We start from the raw sequence: 20,185 nt of genomic DNA, 5'->3' as shown, positions 1-20,185 counted from the left end.
CCATCATTTTTTAAATCCTAATGCCTATTTATCAAAAAATGTTGTTTTTGATGTCACAAACATCATGTAATCTCTTTAAATGTTCTTTAAATGGTCAATGTATCTTTCCAAATATAGCATAGAATACATGGCAGCATTATGATGATATGTAGCTATGTCCAAAATTAATGTCACATTCTTATAATTGGACTACAAGATACTGAATTGTGATCTTCAGATGGGAATATCGTGGGATAGCCTAAGTTCTAACCTCCAATTTTCTTTCTAACAATAACAGATTATAACTACATCGACCGGGGATTGTTCTCACCTACAAGATTAATGAAGGTTGATTTGGCTGTTCAACATCAACTTTTGTGTGCAATTATGGTCTCAAAGTTCTAATAAATATCATCGTGGAGCCTGTTGATCAATCCACACATTAATATCCACCTCTTTCTTTGTGATCTCCTAAGTGTGATTTTCTATACTCGATATAGGTTATAATTTTTGGTTGAAGTATCTATCTAGAACATTCCCTAAAGTTATGATGTTATTTAATGTCTATACCATGTTATTCACGTGACAATCTGTCTTTTAGATGCATTGCTAATGAATGACTGATCATTAAGCATAACAATGTGATGATGAATTAAAACCAATTGCATTTTTCATAATTAAAACTACGTGGAAGAGGTAGAATCAAGTTAACCATTATTAAACATTAAGCATAACAATGTGATGATGAATTAAAACCAATTGCATTTTTCATAATTAAAACTACGTGGAAGGGGTAGAATCAATATGTCTTTTAGATGCATTGCTAATGAATGACTGATCATTAAGCATAACAAATGTGATGATGAATTAAAACCAAATGCATTTTTTATAATTAAAACTACGTGGAAGGGCTAGAATCAAGTTAACCATTATTCATCATGGTATATTGGACATGACCTTACAAGGCACAAAATCGTTTTTCATATTGTTGTTGTATGACAAGCATGACCTAGAAGAACAAATCCCTGCACATTTGGGTATGTGTAATATCATTGTTGAAGAAAGTGTACAAATATCGAGTTCCCTTATCATCTTCGGATCGGCAATCATTCTTCATGAACAACAAGAATTCGAGAATGAAGACAGCATCAATAGTGAACAAAAGTTGGGTTGACTCAAAATTGTAGTCAGGAGGATTGGAGTAGTTACCTTTGAGGCTATGATCAAGATCAGAGAGAAATTTTTCCATGAGGTCTTCCACATTCAGTAGATTATGTCTTTCCATGAATTTCTTCACACAAAGTGCTTTACATTTATCAATAGGGGAACGTCCAAGCATTTGATTCAATGGACCAATGTTCAAGATGCGAGGGCAGTATGATTGCGGCTTGACCTCTAGCAATGCTTGGGGAGCCATCGAAATCTTGGGGCCTTTGCTGACCAAAGGTGTGCTAGCATTACTGATCTCATTCTTCATGTATTGCCTCCATTCTTCTTCTGAAGTAAAGTTCTGTTGATTAATTTGCCCATGGGTGGGGGATTTATGGCTATGAAAGGTAGGTTCACATAAATGGTTACCATTGCATATATCCATATCCCCATTCATTTGAATTGTAAGGCATATATCTTTGTTGATATTCTCACCCATATCTCAAACTACTACCACTTCTTCTTCTCTACTTCTTCTTCTTCTTCTTCTTCTTCTTGAATTCTGACTTGATGCTTTCTTGTACAAGGTAACTTATATGAAGTACCAATCCTATTTTCATACATCTATGAGTTGCTTTCCTCACATTATGATATAGTGGTATGGGAGGGGAGAGTTGAAGAGTTCTTCACATTTGTTTATCTTGTGTCTTGAGAGTCTCCAAGGAAATAAAGTGTTAAGAGTTTTGTCCTTTATTTGCATCTTAGGTGTAAGGTGGCCCACACCAGTCAATTATTTATGAACTATTCAATTGTCTTTCCTTGGGTCTTAAAAGTCTAGAGAAGAAAGTATTGACTTTTATGTTCTACTTGCAATATCTATTTTTCCCTATATTTCCAGAAATGCACATGATTTTTAAACATTTTATTAAAAAAAATTTTGTCGATATCTCTCTCCCTCTCGCTCTCTCTCATCAAGAGTTTTTAGCTGGAAGTGAGTAGTAAACCCCCTTCATTAGAAAGGAGTCGTATACAAGATGATTTGGTCCCATAGGTCAAATTTGACCTCACCATGGACAATAAAATATCTATTGAGAAGAAAATAAAGTCTACCTATCTTTATATCGATTTACTAATTGATAGAGATTGATAGAGTAGATGAATGTTATGATTCTCCTCTAAGGTCACATATATGAAAAGAGTTGGACATCTTCATGTGGTGTGTATAGAATGAAAAAAAGGTGGTAGAGAAAAAGGTCACATATATTTTATCAACTCTCTTGAAAGTCAAATGGAAGGTTGACTTGGCCTTTGAAACATGAATTAATGTACAACCTCCAACTTTATCCATTGTTTAAATCCGAAAACCAACATCTTATTATCAATTGGTGTGCATTGCCTTCCCTCCAATAATTGTGCCTTTATCTCGAACTATGATTGCCTGGATAAATTGAAACCTTTAAAGTGGACATGACTTCACAAGGCACAAAGTTGTTTTCCATATTGTTGTCGGAAGACCATTGACGAGCATGGTCACCATTCTCTATTTGACCTAACAACTTGATAATTAAAGCTTAATGATGGGATGGAGATCCACCATAAACCACTTTATGTCATCTCTTGTGAAAGGTATAAAGAGATTAGAGTTATTAAATATAGAAAGGAAGTCATTTTCAACTCACTCTCTATGCATTAAACACTTTTTGCCCTTTTGTGTTTGTGGTATTCTTATCTCCTACCCTTATGGTTTACGCTCGCTATTGTCCAAGACATGCACAAGTGGTTGTGGAGAGGCGTTTATTTTATTTGCCTCGTTATCCTCATGAAGAGAGACTAAGAGTAGAATAGTGTTTGACACACCATCATGTAGTGTTGTGTAATTAGGTGGTTTGTACAACTTGTGTGAATGCATGCCAATGGCTCCTATAGTGTCCCAATACATCTACATTAATAATCTCTTCTTTGTCATTTTTATAATTTTCATTAAACCTCTTCACCCTTTACATTTTCTTTTCATGACCCATTCATGTCATCCATCAATCATTATGGGGTCACTCATTGACAAAACAAAAAATCATCCAATCTTAGTTAGTGCCCATGAGATTGAAAACCTACTCGGGAGCATGGAAAGGTTGGTGTTGATATGTGTGGCCCATGTGTGGAATGGCTTGTGCATTGACTCATGACATTAGTTCATAATTTTTTAATCTCTTCTTCAATTTTGGGGGATTTTTTGGTCATTTTTGGATGGCTTTAGGAAATCCAGGGCTAAGGTTTGGAAACCTATTGTTGCCCTTTATCGGATACTAGAGTTGTTCAACATAGTTTAGGGTTGATGAGGCGACGAGAGTTGATTAAGGAAGCGCGGAGGAGCAACGAAGAGCAACATAGGAACCAAGAGTAGAGAAGCAACAGAGCGAATTCACACACACAAGGCAAATTCACATCCACATATGCATTCACAAGCTCTTACATAACCATGTATGTATACAAACTTATGCACAAACATGCAAAATGGTTTAAAAGTAAAGGCATAAAACAAGTTACTGGTCCAATGTGCAAGATCAAAAGGCACAAACAATTCAAAGCATTGTCAAGTAGTGCACACATAACATTATTTTTGTGCAAATCGCCAACCAACTACAATGTGCATATGTCTCAAGAGTAAGAATGCACATTAACTATCCATGTCCACCCATTAATTTCAGTTCGTAAAGGCAAAAGCACATTCCCACAAGGCAAATGAAAACTAGGGGGTCCACTCCATGTATTACTAATTGTAAGAACCTTCCTTGTTAAGAAGAGAAAAAGATACATGCAACAATACATTATGCCTTAGCATAGTACAAGTATTGATTATGTTTTATGAAGACGAATATACCTGCAAATATACATTGTTTAACTAAAGAATGGCCAACACAATTGCTTAAAAGCTATGTGACTAGAGTAAAATTGCCACACCATTTAATGTCTTCCATTTGTTTCAGAGAAAGAAAATATTGTTTCTACAATATTCCTTTTAGACTAATTACTTGGTGATGATTGACTGTATTAATTTGATGAAGTTGGATTAAAAGAAGATCATATTTCATAATTCAAATGAAATAGATTTCAACAGGAATGCAAATTTACATAGAGGAAAGTGCCACATGATCTTCCATAATTTCCTCGTGTGGTCTCAATCCAACAAAGTTTATTCCTAGTAGTAGTTCATGGCCTTCTTCTCTATTGGATCCACAAATAAGGAATTAGGGTTTAGGGAATAGACTATTTACAATGCTAAACAAATACAATATCAATTAGTAGACACACAACAAGTCCCAAAACGAGTCCATGACTATGGCATACATAGTGAAGTCAAGTCTTTCTTTGGAGATTTGTTCATGTGCAATGAGGCTCCTCATCACATCCTTTGTACTATCATACATGAAAAGTTGTAGAAAATGAAGCCGACGTTTTCTCTTGTCATACTTGATCACGGATATGTTACCTTAACAGGCATTGAATCGGATGCTGACTTTCGAGAGCTCAGATGCCGACATGAGATTGGAAGGCTGGCAACCTTTCTTCTTGCTCTTTTTCCTCTTCGTAGGAATGTTGGGAAATTGTTCGGATGATCATTGTGTGCACGAAACATATAGACAATCCATTAGATGGTTAGACTCAATCACTTTTCTTTTTTGGAATGTAGATTTGTGTTTAGCCTCCATGATCTCTTTTTCCATGTAGTCTTTCCATTGATATTGGTTTCTCAATGGGAAAGTTATGCATATAGTACGGGTGGGACTATACGAATGTAAATCTTGTGCCATTTGTTTCCCATGGGAGGCCTTATGAACCACCATCTTCTTCTTTGTTTTCATCTTCTTCTTGACACAAACTTGACACTTTCTTCACACAATACACTAGGTAGGTGATGGGAGGCTCCTAATCTAGCTAGTATTTAGTTCTGAGATATGATGTTGGATCATGAATTAGAGTTTGGAGTCATCTCAAGTATTTTTTTGTTGCTTTGTTTGCGTATGGGGGGTGCCTTATCTTGTATTATTAAAAAACAAAGGTAAAAACCTTGAAGTATCCAAAAGTTTATTTTACAGCTTCAAATTGTTTGAGATAAAACGTATCTATCTATGAGTAGGTGGGTACCTTGTATTATTAAAAAACAAATGGAAAAAAACTTGTAAGAAGGTAGTTGGGTAGAGGGATGTAAATAGAGCCATTTTTTACATCAAAAAACATTGAATCATCTTAGTACATCGTCTTGACACATCTTTTCAAATAGTGTGGAAGCATTATGATGATAAGGTACTACGGTCAAAAGTAATGTGGTATTCCTACTATTGGACAAAAAGATATTTGTATTGTGACTTCAGTGTGACCACATTGTGGGGATTGGTCTCACCTACAAGATTAATAAAGGTTGATTAGGATGTTCAACATTGTGTGCAATCATGGTCCAAAAGTTCTAATAAATATCATGGTTAATCCTATTGAGCAATCCGTGCATTAACTAAACTTCTTCCACTCTTAATTTCTTACAGTGATTTTCTTTCCTCTATGTAGATTATAGTTTTTATTTGAAGCATATGCCCAAGTTCCCCTAAAGTAGTGATGTTATCGAATACCTATGCGATGTCATGGCTAGATAATGAATTATTTGCGTGACAATATGCCTTTTAAAATTTATTGGTGATGAATGATTGATCATTAATAAAAACAATTAAAAACAATAGCAATTTTCATAATCAAATGGCATACGTTATTAGACAAACACACGTGTTGGAGGAAAATACCTCATAATATTTTACAATTAGCCCGTATGCCTTCAATCCAACGGATTTGGTTCTAATATCCAATGAGCTTCTCTACTGGAACAAGGGATCAGGATTAGGATATTTAAATCTAGGTAGCAATGCCATCAATCCAATAGGTTTGATTCTAACATCCAATGACCTTCTCTACTGGCATAAGGGATCAAGATTAGGATATTTCAACCTAAAATTGTAAACACTGTCTGCACTAATGAAAGGGTGAGAAGTATCACCGCAGCCATGGCCGACATCCATAACCATGGTAGGGAACTGAACTTTGCACAAAACTCCACATACAAGACGCGCCAATGGATCCTGTAGTGTTCCATTATCTCTTTGATCATGCTTTCGAATTCTTTCGGATACGACCCCTCGGAGATGTTGATGCACATCTCATTCCACATCTGGACCAACCTCTCGTCACTCCCGAGGTGATTCTCTAAGACTTTGGCACGAGTCAAGATGGTGATATCTTCTTGTGTGTCAATGAGTGAGTCCATGATCATGGCATATCCATAAACCATACCTCTGTCATCTTCTCTGGAAATTCGTTCATGTGCAAGAATGTTCCTCAACTTATCCTCTGTGCCGTGGTACACGACAAGTCGTGGAAGATAAAACCGACTTTTTCTCTTGTCGTACTTGATCACCGATGTGTTACCTTCACAAGCCATGAACCGGATGCCTGCTTTTGCCATCCATGGTTTAACCAGGTGCAGAATTTAGAGGGTCCAGATGTCGTTGCCGGAAGGCAATGAAGCACCAGATTCTTGATCTTTTTGCAGCCCGGTACGAAGTTCAGGAGTTGCACGCATCCTCCTTGATTCGTAGAGTTTTGCGCCTCCCTCGAATGTTCAGTTGATTCTTTTTGTATGCAGGAAACATATAGGCAATCGAGTAGATGCTCGCAGGCGAGAAAATTCACATTTAGTTGCTTACACTTCTGTCCTGTTTCATTACTCTCGACTGGAAACTTGCTGCGGAGGAATGGATCGTTTACCCAAACAAAATAACCCAAGTATTCCAGGAGATCATTCTCTGTGAAGTCGGCTAATTCCTTTGGGATGTTTATAATTTTCTTTAGGAATGACATGGGAATCTGGTTGCCTATAAGCAGCAAGTCCCTCCATATTTGGGATATTGTAATTCTATTATCGATGAAGGTGTACATGTACCCACTCTTCATCTCTTGGGAGTGAGGGCAATCCTCGCTCAAGAACAGAAAGAATTCGTGAATGAAGATGGTATCAACAGTGACTAGAAGTCTGAGGGACTCAAAGTTGTAAGCCGGGCTGAGGCCGAAATAGATGTTGCTGAGTTCCTTGGGGTCTTGAGGGATGAGCGTTTTCATGAACTCTTCCATATTTAATATCTGATGTCTGTCCATGAATTTGTTCACACATAGGGCCTTGCATCTGTCCATAGGGGAAGGCTCGAGGTTTTGATACAGTGGACCGATGGTCAGGATCCGCGGGCAATATGAGTGTGGGTTCACCTCGAACAGTGCACGCGGGACAAATCCGATCAATTTAGCTTTTCGGAACGTAGATATGTTGGCAGCCATACTATTAACATGCATAGGAGCAGCCGTAACAATCTCTTTCTCCATGTAGACTTTCCATTCTTCTGGTTGTCGATTGAGTTGATGAAGTTGCTCGATGGGGAAGTTATGGATAGTAGGGATGAGATGATATGAATGTGAATATTGTGCCATTTGTTTCCCATGGAAGGCATTATTCTTCATCTTCTTCTTCTTCTTTTGTTGTAGTTGTTACATAAACTTGATACTTGCTTCACTGGAGTTTGCTTTAGGGAGTAGATAGTTCTTAGGTATGTTGGATCATTCATAAACAATTTCTTGGTCTTCATTGGGGCTTAAAGAGTTTGAAGAAGTCTTCAAATTTGTTCTTCGTTAGCATGTGAAGTGTAGGGTACCCCATGTTTGTGTATGATTAAAAAGAGACAAACACCTTGAAGTATCTTAACTTATCTTGGGCATTTCATGAAATGATCATGATTTTTTACCATTTCGCTAAATTACATTGGACGATTCTCTGTCGCTGTCGTCGCCGTCGCCGTCACCGTCGCCGTCGTCTGCAGCCGTTGTCTGCAGCTGATGCAACCGTCGCCGTCTGCTCTCTCTCTCTCTCGCTCGCTTCCTCGTCTCTCTCTGTCGCCGGCTAGTGTCGTCGCCGTCGCCGTCGCCGTCGCTGCCGTTATCTGCGGCCGTCGCCGTCTGCCACCGTGCAGTCGTCCACCGTCTTCTGCCGTCTGCTGCCGCCGTCTGCCGTCTGTTGTTGCCGTCTGTCGTCTGTTGCCGCCGTCTGCCGTCTACTGCTGCCATCGTCTACTGTCGTTTGACGACTGCCACCGTCACCGTCGTCGTCACGGGGTGTTTTCTTCTCCGTTCTTGATGTGGTGAAGTACCTTTTTCTCGACGAGTTCGTGGGTGGGTTCTTTTGGTGTGCTCGTCCCGTGCTACAAAATGCCGATGTGATTGCGACACACACACAAACTCGGCTAAGTCTCGAACCCATTTATTTTACCTTTTTTTTTTCTTATTGACACCACAATGACGTCTAGACAGACTAAGGAACTTAAGGATATACAAGACGAGGCTATAAGTAAGGAGGACTTTTTAGATATGTTTAATCGTTTAACAAAAATAGGGATGGATATGAAAAAATGGGTGAAAGACACCGAAACCTACAAGAAAAAAGATAGAGAGGAAAAAGATGCCCTCAAGGCCGAAATAGAACAACTTAAAGTAGAAAACATCGACCTTAAAAAACAACTTAACGACATCGAGGTATCTCGAGAAGACGGTGAAATATCCTCTATAAAGGATATAAAGGATGGAATTAAAAAAGTTAAAGAGGAAGTTAATAATAACATAGAGTTAGCTAAAACGGGTTGGGTAGATGTGGTTAAAAGAAACATTAAAAAAGAAATAAAAGATGAAAATATTGTTAACACCACCCTTGAAGAAGAGAAAATGCGTCAGGCCCGACGCTTAAATGTACGTGTCACTGGGCTCAAGGAAGGTGCATCCCCAAATGAGGACGCACAAACACTTGGGAAAATGTTAGGGTACACAGAGGCCCTACCTATCACCAAAGCATGGAGGGCCGGGCGTGACACAACTAGGAAGAGAGCCTTAGTCCTTCAATTTAAAGACTTAGACTCTAGAATCACTTTCTTTAAGAAGAGACCAATCCTTCGAGGAATGGATGGGGACCCCATCTATCTCGATGAAGACCTCACTAAGATGCAAATTGAGCATCGCAAGAGTTGTATGCCACGAGTTATGCAAGCTCGTAAAGAAGGCCATCGCGCCTTTTACCGAGACGGGCGAGTGATCATAAATGATCGCACTACTAACTGACAGCGTGTGGCCCATGTGACAGAAAATGCACTTAGGATGACCCTATGGAATTGTAATGGCGCACTCTGGGCACACCCCGGCCGCCTAGAGGAGATACTAAAGGTATCTGATATACTTTTCTTGGTAGAAACACATCAGAGCCCAAATAGAGGACTCCCACGGGTCGAAGGATTCCGTTGGGAGTCCGCTTTTAGACAAACCTCACGTCGACACACTACTAGGGGATCTGGAGGTGTCGCGATACTATTTCGTAGAGAGCTACATAATAGGATAGAAATAATGAAGATAGACCCAGAAGCTCGTTTTATGTGGGTGAAAGTCTCCACAAGCAAAGACCATGCAGTATTTTTCGCCATTTGTTACTTTCCCCCAAAAGGATCCCGTTATAATATTAGTGGCTTGACGAGATTAGTCGATGAAGGAATGCCACATGGGCCTTCTCCATACGAACCCCTATCGGATGACATAATCCGATATTCTTCCCAAGGAGAAGTATTTCTTGTAGGAGACTTCAATGCGAGAACCCAATCCCGACAATGCACAGTATTTCAGATGAATAGAAACCTAGAAATGGTAAATGTTGATCCTTTAGACATAGGCACCACACGTAGATCAAAGGATCAAGGTGCGGACGCCACGAGCTTTGGCCATCATCTGCTCGAACTTGGCAGTCGGCACCAGATGGTCATATATAATGGTTTAGCTAAGTGGCCGGGCTCGGAAGAGCTCACGTGTTTCCCACATGGAGGAGGGGAAAGCACAGTTGACTATCTAATAGGGCGCCCGACAGCTACCCACTTGATTAACTCCTTCCGAGTGGCCCCATGCCCTATTGGCGCAGACCATAGCTTCTTATACTTCGAGCTAAAATGTGATATCTCTAAGGTCACCAAGTCTAGTCAACCATGCCATCACACCACAATACATTTCACACATGAGCTCTCTGACATATACTCTCAACATGTTCAGGCCCATCTCCCCTCCATTGATCCCTCTCTACCGTTAGAAAGCCTTAGTACAAAACTCACACACATCCTTCACTCCGCAGCAGCTAGCAGTTTCCCATATACAAAACACTCAATCAAGGTAGATCAGGATCAATGCCACAAAATAAATGGTTTGACGAGGATTGTAGGGACCTACATAGACAACTTACAGTATCGCAACTCAATGGTAGTATTACCTCCACACAAGCTCGCAAAGAAATGCGTAAGATGACACGTCGTAAGAGACGAGCGTGGGAGGCATCCCAATACTGGGAACTCTACCATATGCTCATGAGTAGCGATTGCGCCATGGCATGGAAGAGACTACGGGAGCCAAGACCACAAACACCCATCGAAGATCCCGAAACTTGGCACACATATACAGAGAGACTTTACCAAATCCCAAACCAACCACCTTTTCCAATGCCTTCCACACCCCGGCCTACCACGGGGACACTTTTCACGACCTCTAGGGTCATGAAGGTCATAAAGAAATTACAACATAGGAAGTCCATGGACCACACAGGATTGCGAGCAGAACACATTATATATGCGAGAGAGTGCCTAGCTCCCTTGCTAACTGTAATCTTCAACCGTGCCCTTGCGGAGGGTTTTCCACCACAGTGGACTATGAATACAGTGACCCCCATACATAAAGGGGGGAACCCCATGGACCCAAATACATATAGGACCATTATGATAGGCCATACCCTTGCTAAGTTATATGGTGCAGTAATGGAAGCAGAGCTTAGCGACTACATGGAGACCCTAAACCTTCGTGCACCTGAACAAGCTGGCTTTAGACGATCCTTCTCCACTATTGATCACATCTTCATACTTAGATGCTTAATTGACCAAACTAGGGCTCGCAAGAAGAGATTATATTGTTGTTTTGTGGACTTCCGCAAAGCCTTTGACACAGTCCCTAGAGATCGGTTGTCTAATAGACTTAAAAGCTTGAGGATACCAGATGATATGGTATGGGCCATCTACGCACTATATGAACAAGTGTCCGGGTTTGTCCGATGCCCAGGTGGCCTATCCAATCGTTTCACTAGCACTATTGGTGTAAAACAAGGTTGCCCCCTATCACCGACGCTTTTTGGGATCTACATTGATGAGATCACAGATTTTATTGCTCGTGAGGGAGGCACCGGAGTGGTCCTTGGGGATACGCAGGTTCGTATCTTGCTCTATGCGGATGACATAGTTTTGCTCTCTGAATCCGAACACGACCTACAGAGGCACCTCAATGCCTTAGATGACTTTTGTGTACAACGAGGATTGGTAGTGAATCTAGGGAAAACGAAAGTCCTTATCTTCCACACATCGGCCCAAGTTAGAGCTAAGTGTCACCTAACTATCTCCCATAGCCCAGTCGAGGTGGTTGGATCGTACGTATATCTCGGAGTCACTTTTAGTGCCCGCTCAGGTAAATTTTCGATGACACAGGCAGCGAAGGATAGACTCACGAGAGGACATGCATCCCTCTCACTCCTAGAGAGACAATGCCACCAAGCACACTTTCAAGAGCCACGGACTAAAGGGTGGCTCTTTGACTCATTAGTGACCCCCTCCCTCATGTATGCATCAGCGGTTTGGGCTCCAGGATTACCATCCTTCATGTGGACGCAATTAGAGAGACCATTGGTGATGATGCTATCACGCCAACTCTGAAGCAAATCGACTGTACCACATGACATTATTAGGGCCGAGTTCACGTTACCCCCAATGCTAGTAGAGGCACTTTTTCAACTTGTAGTCTTTATTGATAGGATACATAGCCAACCACATGATAGAATATCTCATCAAGCCTTTAAGGCCTCTCGATCATTGTATGAGTCCTGCTATACTAGCTCATGGTATGGCATGATGGTGACTTGGCTTCTTGCGAATGGTCTAGACATTAATAACCTACCTCCCCTTAGGTACAACCACACGAGTGATAACACCTTAATCTCTCATGAGAACCGCAATAAAGTAATACGCCAAGAAATATGGCAAATTTACACTCGGTGTAAATGGATCACCCCACTAGAGCCACTCCCATCTAAAATGTCGTACTATAAGAAACACTTCATGCACTTCTTTGAGTTAGGTTTTATCACACGGCCAAAATATCTAGATGTATTCTTACCACATGCACTAAGGGTTGCCATTGGACAACTTAGAATATCGTCTCACCAACTTGAGATTGAAAATGGCCGTACTAGTGGAGTCCCTAGGGAGGAAAGGATATGTAGGTTATGTCACATAGAGATAGAGGATGAGTACCACTTTACATGCAAGTGTCCAACCTATGCCGAGATAAGGGCAAAATACCAAGACATACTTGGTCCATCTCCCACCCTCCCCAAACTATTAGATACTCTAGATATAAAGAAATTAGGCAAATACATTCTAGAGCTAAAACAACACAAGAGCTCAACCTAATAATGAAGAAGAGAATGCATACATGATTTCCAGTGTACGAAAGTAAAGATCTATCAATTCCCAATTTTGTGGGTAGGGATGTAAATCAAATTGCCATTCTCATATAAATTAAGGGCTATAAAATGAAATGTTTTCGGAAATCAAATTTGGATAATTAGTTACTGTTGAACTCAAGGCCTTCAGTAATTAAAACTCAAATTTTCATAATTTTCCACCAAAGTATTGTGATCTCATTTATACAGAATACGTAAAATCTGATCGGCATTAGGTCTGAAACTGACATGAATAGTTTGAATAAAGAAGAAGGGATGAATGGGACTCCTGATCAATTTATTTCAGAGGAAACAGTGAGTATGAAAATAACTGAGAGTTTGGGGCAAATGCTACTAAATTGGTCATTACTCGTCAAATCATGATCTCTAACTAGCACTAATGGCACCGATTTTCATTGATAGTACATGGAAATGACATCACTTAATGACAAAGGTTTTTGCATGGCCAGGGGATTCCTCAACACATGCTCTGTACCAATCTTTTAATTTACACAGCTTAATTTGAATCTTAGAGATAAAAGTTTTTATTTTCTCAGTGATGGCAAAGTTAGAGACAAAGTTGGCTGTTGTTAGTGTGTGGCTAGGAAAGTTGAAGCAAGCTTAGAAACAACGATCTTAGATCTTTAGTGTGTGGGCTCTCTGTGTTTTAATGATAGTTAATACTGTTACAATAGTTTCAATGTAGGAAACATATTAGCATTGTCTTATTTTAATAGTTTACTTTTTAAGAGATACTCTGTTTTTGTGACATGATGAATGCATACATACAAAAACTGCCTCCTTCTTTTGAAGTTTGTTCATGTCTAGGAAGATCAACCCATTGATAAGTCTTTTGGTGAGCAAGTTTCTATTTGCCATGATGATGAGCCTTTGTATGAGTAGGTAGATAGATAGATAGTATTAGCATCCATAGAGAGGTCAATAATATTGACCCATGAGACAAATCCTTAACTCAGATATCTATCTATGAGTAGATAGATAGTTAGGTATAGGGATGTGCATAGAGCCAAGGATTACTATAGTCATCCCCAAGGCAAGGGACATTAAAATTATTGAATATATGTTACAATGGAAAATATCTCATGATTAGGTGAATTTATCATGAAAACAATGATGATATGGTAATGATTTTATGAAATTGCCTTTATCATTAATGGCCAATTGATGAGACTTAGTGGACCCATGGGAAGACTAAGTCATGGGTCCACTAAGACTACTTTGTTCATCCTATAAGATATATATGTGGTCAACAAATTTGAATGGTCCTCTAAGGTTGCTTTGGACATTTATAATCAATTTTCTTTGCCATTGTGTCTGAGGTTCTATATTCATATAAGGGAATTCGGATTTTATATACCACGTTGTTGTCAAGCTAGTTTAGCATACTTATAGAGATAAAGTTTTGGAGTTAGGGGGTATATTCAAGGAGATTTTTTATCTAGGGTTAAGAAACAGGAGGATACCTATTATGAGTCGCATAAAAACATGCTCATGAAACCATTCATTACTGCGAGTTAATATTCTTACAAGTGCCTCTTAAAACCCATCAACAATCCTTGTAACAAATAATTACTCAAGCATGCATTAAGCACCAATCAATTTAATATTATTTATTACAAGTGCCACTTAAAACCCATTAACAATCCTCGTAACAGATAATTACTCAAGCATGCATTGAACACCAATCAAGTTAATATTATTTATTACAAGTGTCACTTAAATCCCGTTAACAATCCTTGTAACACATAGTTACTCAAGCATGCGTTGAACACCAATCAAGTTAATATTATTTATTACAAGGGTCACTTAAAACCCATTAGCAATCCTTATAACATATAATTACTCAATCATGCATTAAGCACCAATCAAGACATCATAAATACAATGCCATGTTTGACCATGTTCTTATTTCTAAGCAGATAAATGCTTAGAAAAATCTTCCACAATGATAAAAGTTCATATGGATTCTAAATGCTTAGAACAATCTTACACAATGATAAAAGTTCATATGGATTGTAAATTGAATAGACCTATAAATATATTGATAGAATCAAATGAGATCCCAAAAATGAACAAAGGAAAGAACGATTGTGTTTGAGCTTCCTCATGTGCTCTAGTGTTGATTTAGAGATTCCACTAGTAATAGGCTAAGACCGTGTAGATAGTCTGCAATAATGTCAAGACGACGAGTAGGATCGCGGTAGTGACCGATACCGTCAACCATGGGCGAGAGAAAAACTTTTCATGAAATTCCACATACATGGGACGCCAAGGGCTACGATAGTGTTCTAGTACATCACTTGTCATCTTATCCCATCTTTCACATGATTTAATGACAATGTCGGTGTCGTACAACTCGTTCCACAAGTTGACCAACTCGACATCATCCCCGAGGTGGTTCACTATCACCCCTACCTTTGTCAAGATGGCTACATCCTCTGGTGTGTCAATGAGGGAGTCCATGATAATAGAATACTTAGTAAACTCACCTCCATCTTTGGAGGTTTGTTCATAGGCAAGGAGGTTCCTCAGCACATCCTCCGTGCCTTTGTACACGACAATCCGTGGAAGATCGAGGTGAAGTGTCATCGGATGATACTTGATGACCGATACATTACCATCACATGCCTTGAATCGGATGCCTACTTTCGAGAGTTGAGACGCTGTTGGTAGGCGATCACGATGATTAGATGTTAGTATGCCAGCCCCTTGATTTGTCGACCAATGATCTTGAAATTGCGGGGATCTCCTATGCTCATGTATTTCATGTGTGACCAAAACATATTGGCAATCAAGTAGATGATTGCAGTTGAATAAATTTGGATTCCGAAAATGCTTGGGCCAATCACTATGGCCCTTGGGGAATGGACAATTTCTCACAACAGTATCTACTAACACTCTCTGGAGATTTTTCAATTTGACATGGGTAGCTATGTTTGGATGCCTATCAGTTTCTGCAGGTATGACATAGGAATTTGGTTACCTATCAAGAACAAGTCCCTCCAAACTTGGTTCCATTCAGCTCCATTGTTGAAGGAAGTGGATAAGTAGTGGGGCATAGTAGGTTCATGGTGGCCCATAAGTTTGCTGTGGAATAAATAGAGAAGATGGTCGAGTTCCTTTTCGTGGGAATTCGTACATGGAGGGCTAAAGGAGAGCAAGAATTCATGAACAAAGATCGTATCGACAGTGAGCAGAAGTTTTAGCGACTCATCGGTATATGTTTTGCCTGGGGAGCTTGAATAATCTTTTTCAAGATTATAAGGTTCCGGAATGAGGTATTGTATGAGGTGTTCCACATCTGATTTCCCATGTCTTTCCATGTACTTCTTCACACATAGTGCCTTGCGATCATCGAAGCCGGATTTGGTCCCAAGATCCGCATACAATGGTTCGATTATCAGAACTACAGGGCAATATGGTCTTTGTTTGTTTTTCAAGAATGCATCGGGAGGAATCGAAATCTTCACATTTCCCTTCGAGCTTTGGGGCTCGGATGTTTCTGATTTAGGATTATCGACAGTATTCTTGATCTTTTTTAGCATTTGTGCTCTCCAGCCATCACCATCTGCAGTGGAGTTGGATTGAGGAGCGATGGGTTCATGTTGGCGGATTGTAAGCCTGATTTCCTTGTTCATAATCTCACCCATCTCTTAAACAACTACTACTACTTCTTCTGTAGGGCACTAACTTGACAGTTTTTTTGTGGAATAAGTTCTAGTAGAACTCCTCTTTTTATACATCTCTATGACTTCCTTCCCTTAGATGATTAAGAAAGTCAAGATTCTATGATAAGGAGAGAGAAAAAGAGAGACCTAGAGATAAGAATGAGAATGTGTGGAATCCCCTGCCACAGCATATGTGTGGAGCCATGAATAATTATGCCATTTTCTATTATAGAAAGCAAATACTCTAATTCGATTTTTAGTCCACTATACGATTTCAACACATCTGGTGGAGCAGATATTCTATTCGATCTTTAATCAATTACTCTAATATGATTTCAAATATACCAAAATCAACTCTATAATCTCACTAAAATCAACTCTATGATCGCTTAAAGTCAACTCCTTATCATAAAGGTTTGTGCATGTGCAAGACGGTTCCTCGGCACATGTTCTTTGCCATTCTTTAATTCATACAGCCTGGATTCGAGACTTAATTAGGCGAGCTTGATCAAGATTTTAGAGATAATGTTTTAAATGGTAAAGTTGAGGCAAAGTTGTTTGTTCTTAGTGTGTCACTCTCTGTGGATTAATCATAGTAAACACAACAGTCAGAACACATTCGCAGAACACAAATATTGATCACATAATTTGCACAATATATATTTGGAATCGGATTAAAATTTGGTCTCATATTAACATGAACAATCTCAGCAAAAAAGGGGACAAGTTCACTTAATTATTGACATGCTGCGATTTGTTTGAGAGCAAATAAGTTCAAAAATAATAGACGCTTAGGGGACATTTGGTGTTCGGGTAATCCTTTCTCACACAGCAAACACTAGTAAGGTCTAATTAACAACCATCGCACCCACGATTCAATACAATGAGTGGTATTATGACATTTAATGATATGGGTTTTCTTTACTCGATCTAGGTTATAATTTTTAGATGAAGTATCTAATCTAATTTTCCCTAAAGTTGTGATGTTATTGAATGCCAATATGATGTCATGGCTATAGAAAAGATTAGTCGCGTGACAATGTCTTTTAGACTCATTGGTAATGAATGATTGATCATTAAGAATAGCAATGTGATGATGAATTAAACACAACAGCAATTTGATAATCAAATGACATATGCTATGAGACAAACATAAATCTAAGAAAGAAAGATATACTATAATATTAACATCTTCTAAGACTACATTTGGTTCAAATTTAGTTACAAGAAAAGAAAACGGGATCTGTACCCAATCATCGAAAATGAAAAAATAATAGTAATAATAATACAATAAATATAAATTAAATAATTCTAATATAAGAGGAAAATACCACACAATATTGCACAATGAACTTCTCCATTGGAACAAGGGATTCGGATTAGGATTAAGTTTTTCCATAAAAACCTAACAATGTATAGATTGTCTGCAACAATGTGAGGAGGAGAAGTATGGTGGCAGCAAATCCTGATATCCATAACCATGGCCGAGAGAAAAACTTTGCACGAAACTCCACATACACGAGACGCCAATGGATCCTATAGTGTTCCATTATATCTTTCATCATGCTTCCCCAAATTCTTTCATACGATGCCTCCGAGATGTTGATGCACATGTCGTTCCACATCTGGACTAGCCTCTCGTCGCTCCCCAGGTGGTTCTCTAATACTTTGGCGCGAGTCAAGATGGCGATATCTTCTTGTGTGTCGATGAGTGAGTCCATGATGATCGCATATCCAGAAACCTCACATCCTTCTTTGGGGGTGTTACCTACATCTTTGGAGGTTTGTTCATGTGCAATGAGGTTCCTCAATATATCCTCCGTGCCGTCATACACAACAAGCCGTGGAAGATCGAGCCGGCTTTTGCTCTTGTGGTACTTGATCACTGATGTGTTACCTTCGGAAGCCTTGAATCGGATGCCGGCTTTAATGAGCTCAGATGCTGGCTGGAGGCGGCCACCGTGATTGTTGCTCCTTTTGCATCCCCAACCGGAACGGGTGCCACATTTAGAGTGTTCAGTTGTCTTGGGGAGGCAGTCAATGTACATCTTGCTCTTTCTCCATCCCTCTAGTTGAATGTCCGCGAGTTTCAAGCATCTCCTTCGATTCGTAGATTCTTGCGGCTCCTTAGATTGTTCGGGAGATTTTTGTGTGCACGAAACATATAGGCAATCCAGTAGATGCTCAGAGTTAAGAAGATTGTGGTCTCCTTGCTTCCTTTCTGTTTTACTATCCTCCCATTCTTTAAAGCTGCTCATGCGGAATGGATCGTTTACCGAAACAAAATATTCCAAGCATTTCAGGAGATCTATCTCTATGATGTCAGGTAATTCCTTTGGGATATTTATAATTTTCTTTAGGAATGACATGGGAATCTGGTTGCCTATCAGCAGCAAGTCCCTCCATATTTGGGACTTTGTAATTTCATTGTTGATGAAAGTGTACAAGTAGCCACTCTTCTTCTCTTGGGAGTGAGGGTAATCCTCGCTCAAGAACAGAAAGAATTCGTGAATGAAGATGGTATCAACAGTGAGCAGAAGTCTCATAGACTCGAACTTGTCACTCAAGAGGCCGAAATAGATGTCGCTAAGTTCCCGGGGCTCGGGTATGAGCTCATTCATGAGCCTTCCGAGATCCGACATCTTACGTCTTTCCATGAATTTCTTCACACATAGGGCCTTGCATCTATCCATTGGGGAAGGGACAAGGTTTTGATACAATGGACCCATGGTAAGGATCCGCGGGCAATATGAGTGTGGCTTCACCTCGAAGAGTGCACGCGGGACAAACCCGATCACTTTGTGTTTTTCGAACTTGGATTTGTGTTCAGCCACCTCGATCTCTTTCTCCATGTACTCCTTCCATTCATCTGGGCTGAGGTTGGTTTGATGAAGTTGCACAATAGGAAAGTTATGGATGGTGGGGATGGGATAATATGGATGTAGATGTTGTGCCATTTGTTTCCCATCGGGGGCTTTAGGAGTCATCTTCTTCTTCTTCTTTTTCTTCTGATCTTGTTACATAAACTCGCGGCTTTCTTCGCACAATAGTGTTGGAATTGAGTTTTCTTTAGCTAGTAGATAATTCTTAGATATGTTAGATCTTCGCACAAAATAGTCCTGGAATGGAGTTTTCTTTAGCCAGTAGATAATTCTTAGATACGTTAGATAATTCATGAACGTTTCATGTGTCTTTATTAGGGCTGTTGTTCGAACAAGTCTTCAAATTTGTTATTCGTTTGCATGTGAGGTGTGGGGCACCCCATGTGTGTGGTGTACGTGACCAAAAAGAGACAAACACCTTGAAGTACCCCAGTGTCTTTTTAGTTTTTGTTGAAATGACCAAGATTTTTTATCATTTGGCCAAATACTCTTGGACAATTCTCACCCATTTGCGAGCACGATTATAAAATCTCCATTGACTTTAATTTATGATTAAGAATATCTCCATGAAGCATTGTTATGTTGGTTCCTTTACACGAGAATGCATTGAGTTTTATGAATATGAATATCTCCATTAAGTTTTGTTATGTTGGTTCCTTTAAACTACATATTTAACGCACAAGGAATAATATTGATGCACAAATAGTGTAGGCAACCTCTTTCAACTTTGTTCACGTGTCACATACATTCTCATGATTGATACACACAAGAAAGAGTTCTCATAATCTCTGTGTATATTCTATCGATGGAAACAAGAATGTATGTTCGTTGAGAGCGAGAGC

At 39.5% G+C, this 20,185-nt stretch overlaps 3 protein-coding genes across 3 annotated transcripts in view; all 3 read right to left on the bottom strand.

Moving 5' to 3' along the window:
* Positions 1-20,185, bottom strand: part of LOC147865825 (putative UPF0481 protein At3g02645) — an 81,653-nt gene that overhangs the window by 19,137 nt on the left and 42,331 nt on the right. The gene's annotated exons all lie outside the window — the stretch shown is intronic.
* The window catches only part of LOC147865827 (uncharacterized), a 35,086-nt gene continuing 15,889 nt past the window's right edge, over positions 989-20,185 (bottom strand). The window contains exon 2 of the mRNA XM_087317501.1: positions 989-1,664. Within this exon, the coding sequence (XP_087173627.1) occupies positions 989-1,627 (639 nt within the window). The 5' untranslated portion in view covers positions 1,628-1,664. The remainder of the gene's footprint in view (positions 1,665-20,185) is intronic.
* Positions 6,101-19,479, bottom strand: LOC147865831 (uncharacterized). The gene is made up of 4 exons (XM_087317500.1): positions 17,850-19,479; positions 16,023-16,422; positions 15,279-15,747; positions 6,101-6,476 (listed from the first exon to the last, which is right to left on the bottom strand). Exons 1-4 carry the CDS (start codon positions 19,446-19,448, stop codon positions 6,116-6,118), a joined length of 2,829 nt encoding a protein of 942 aa, XP_087173626.1. The 5' UTR covers positions 19,449-19,479; the 3' UTR covers positions 6,101-6,115.

Source organism: Azolla caroliniana, unplaced genomic scaffold (assembly GCF_043228905.1).
Source record: "Azolla caroliniana isolate FFs.n. ecotype wild unplaced genomic scaffold, voAzoCaro1.0.p SCAF_3, whole genome shotgun sequence".
NCBI classification, from domain to species: Eukaryota; Viridiplantae; Streptophyta; class Polypodiopsida; order Salviniales; family Salviniaceae; genus Azolla; species Azolla caroliniana.
The sequence above is the reverse complement of the archived record's forward strand: the minus strand, read 5'-3'. Positions and strand labels throughout refer to the sequence as shown.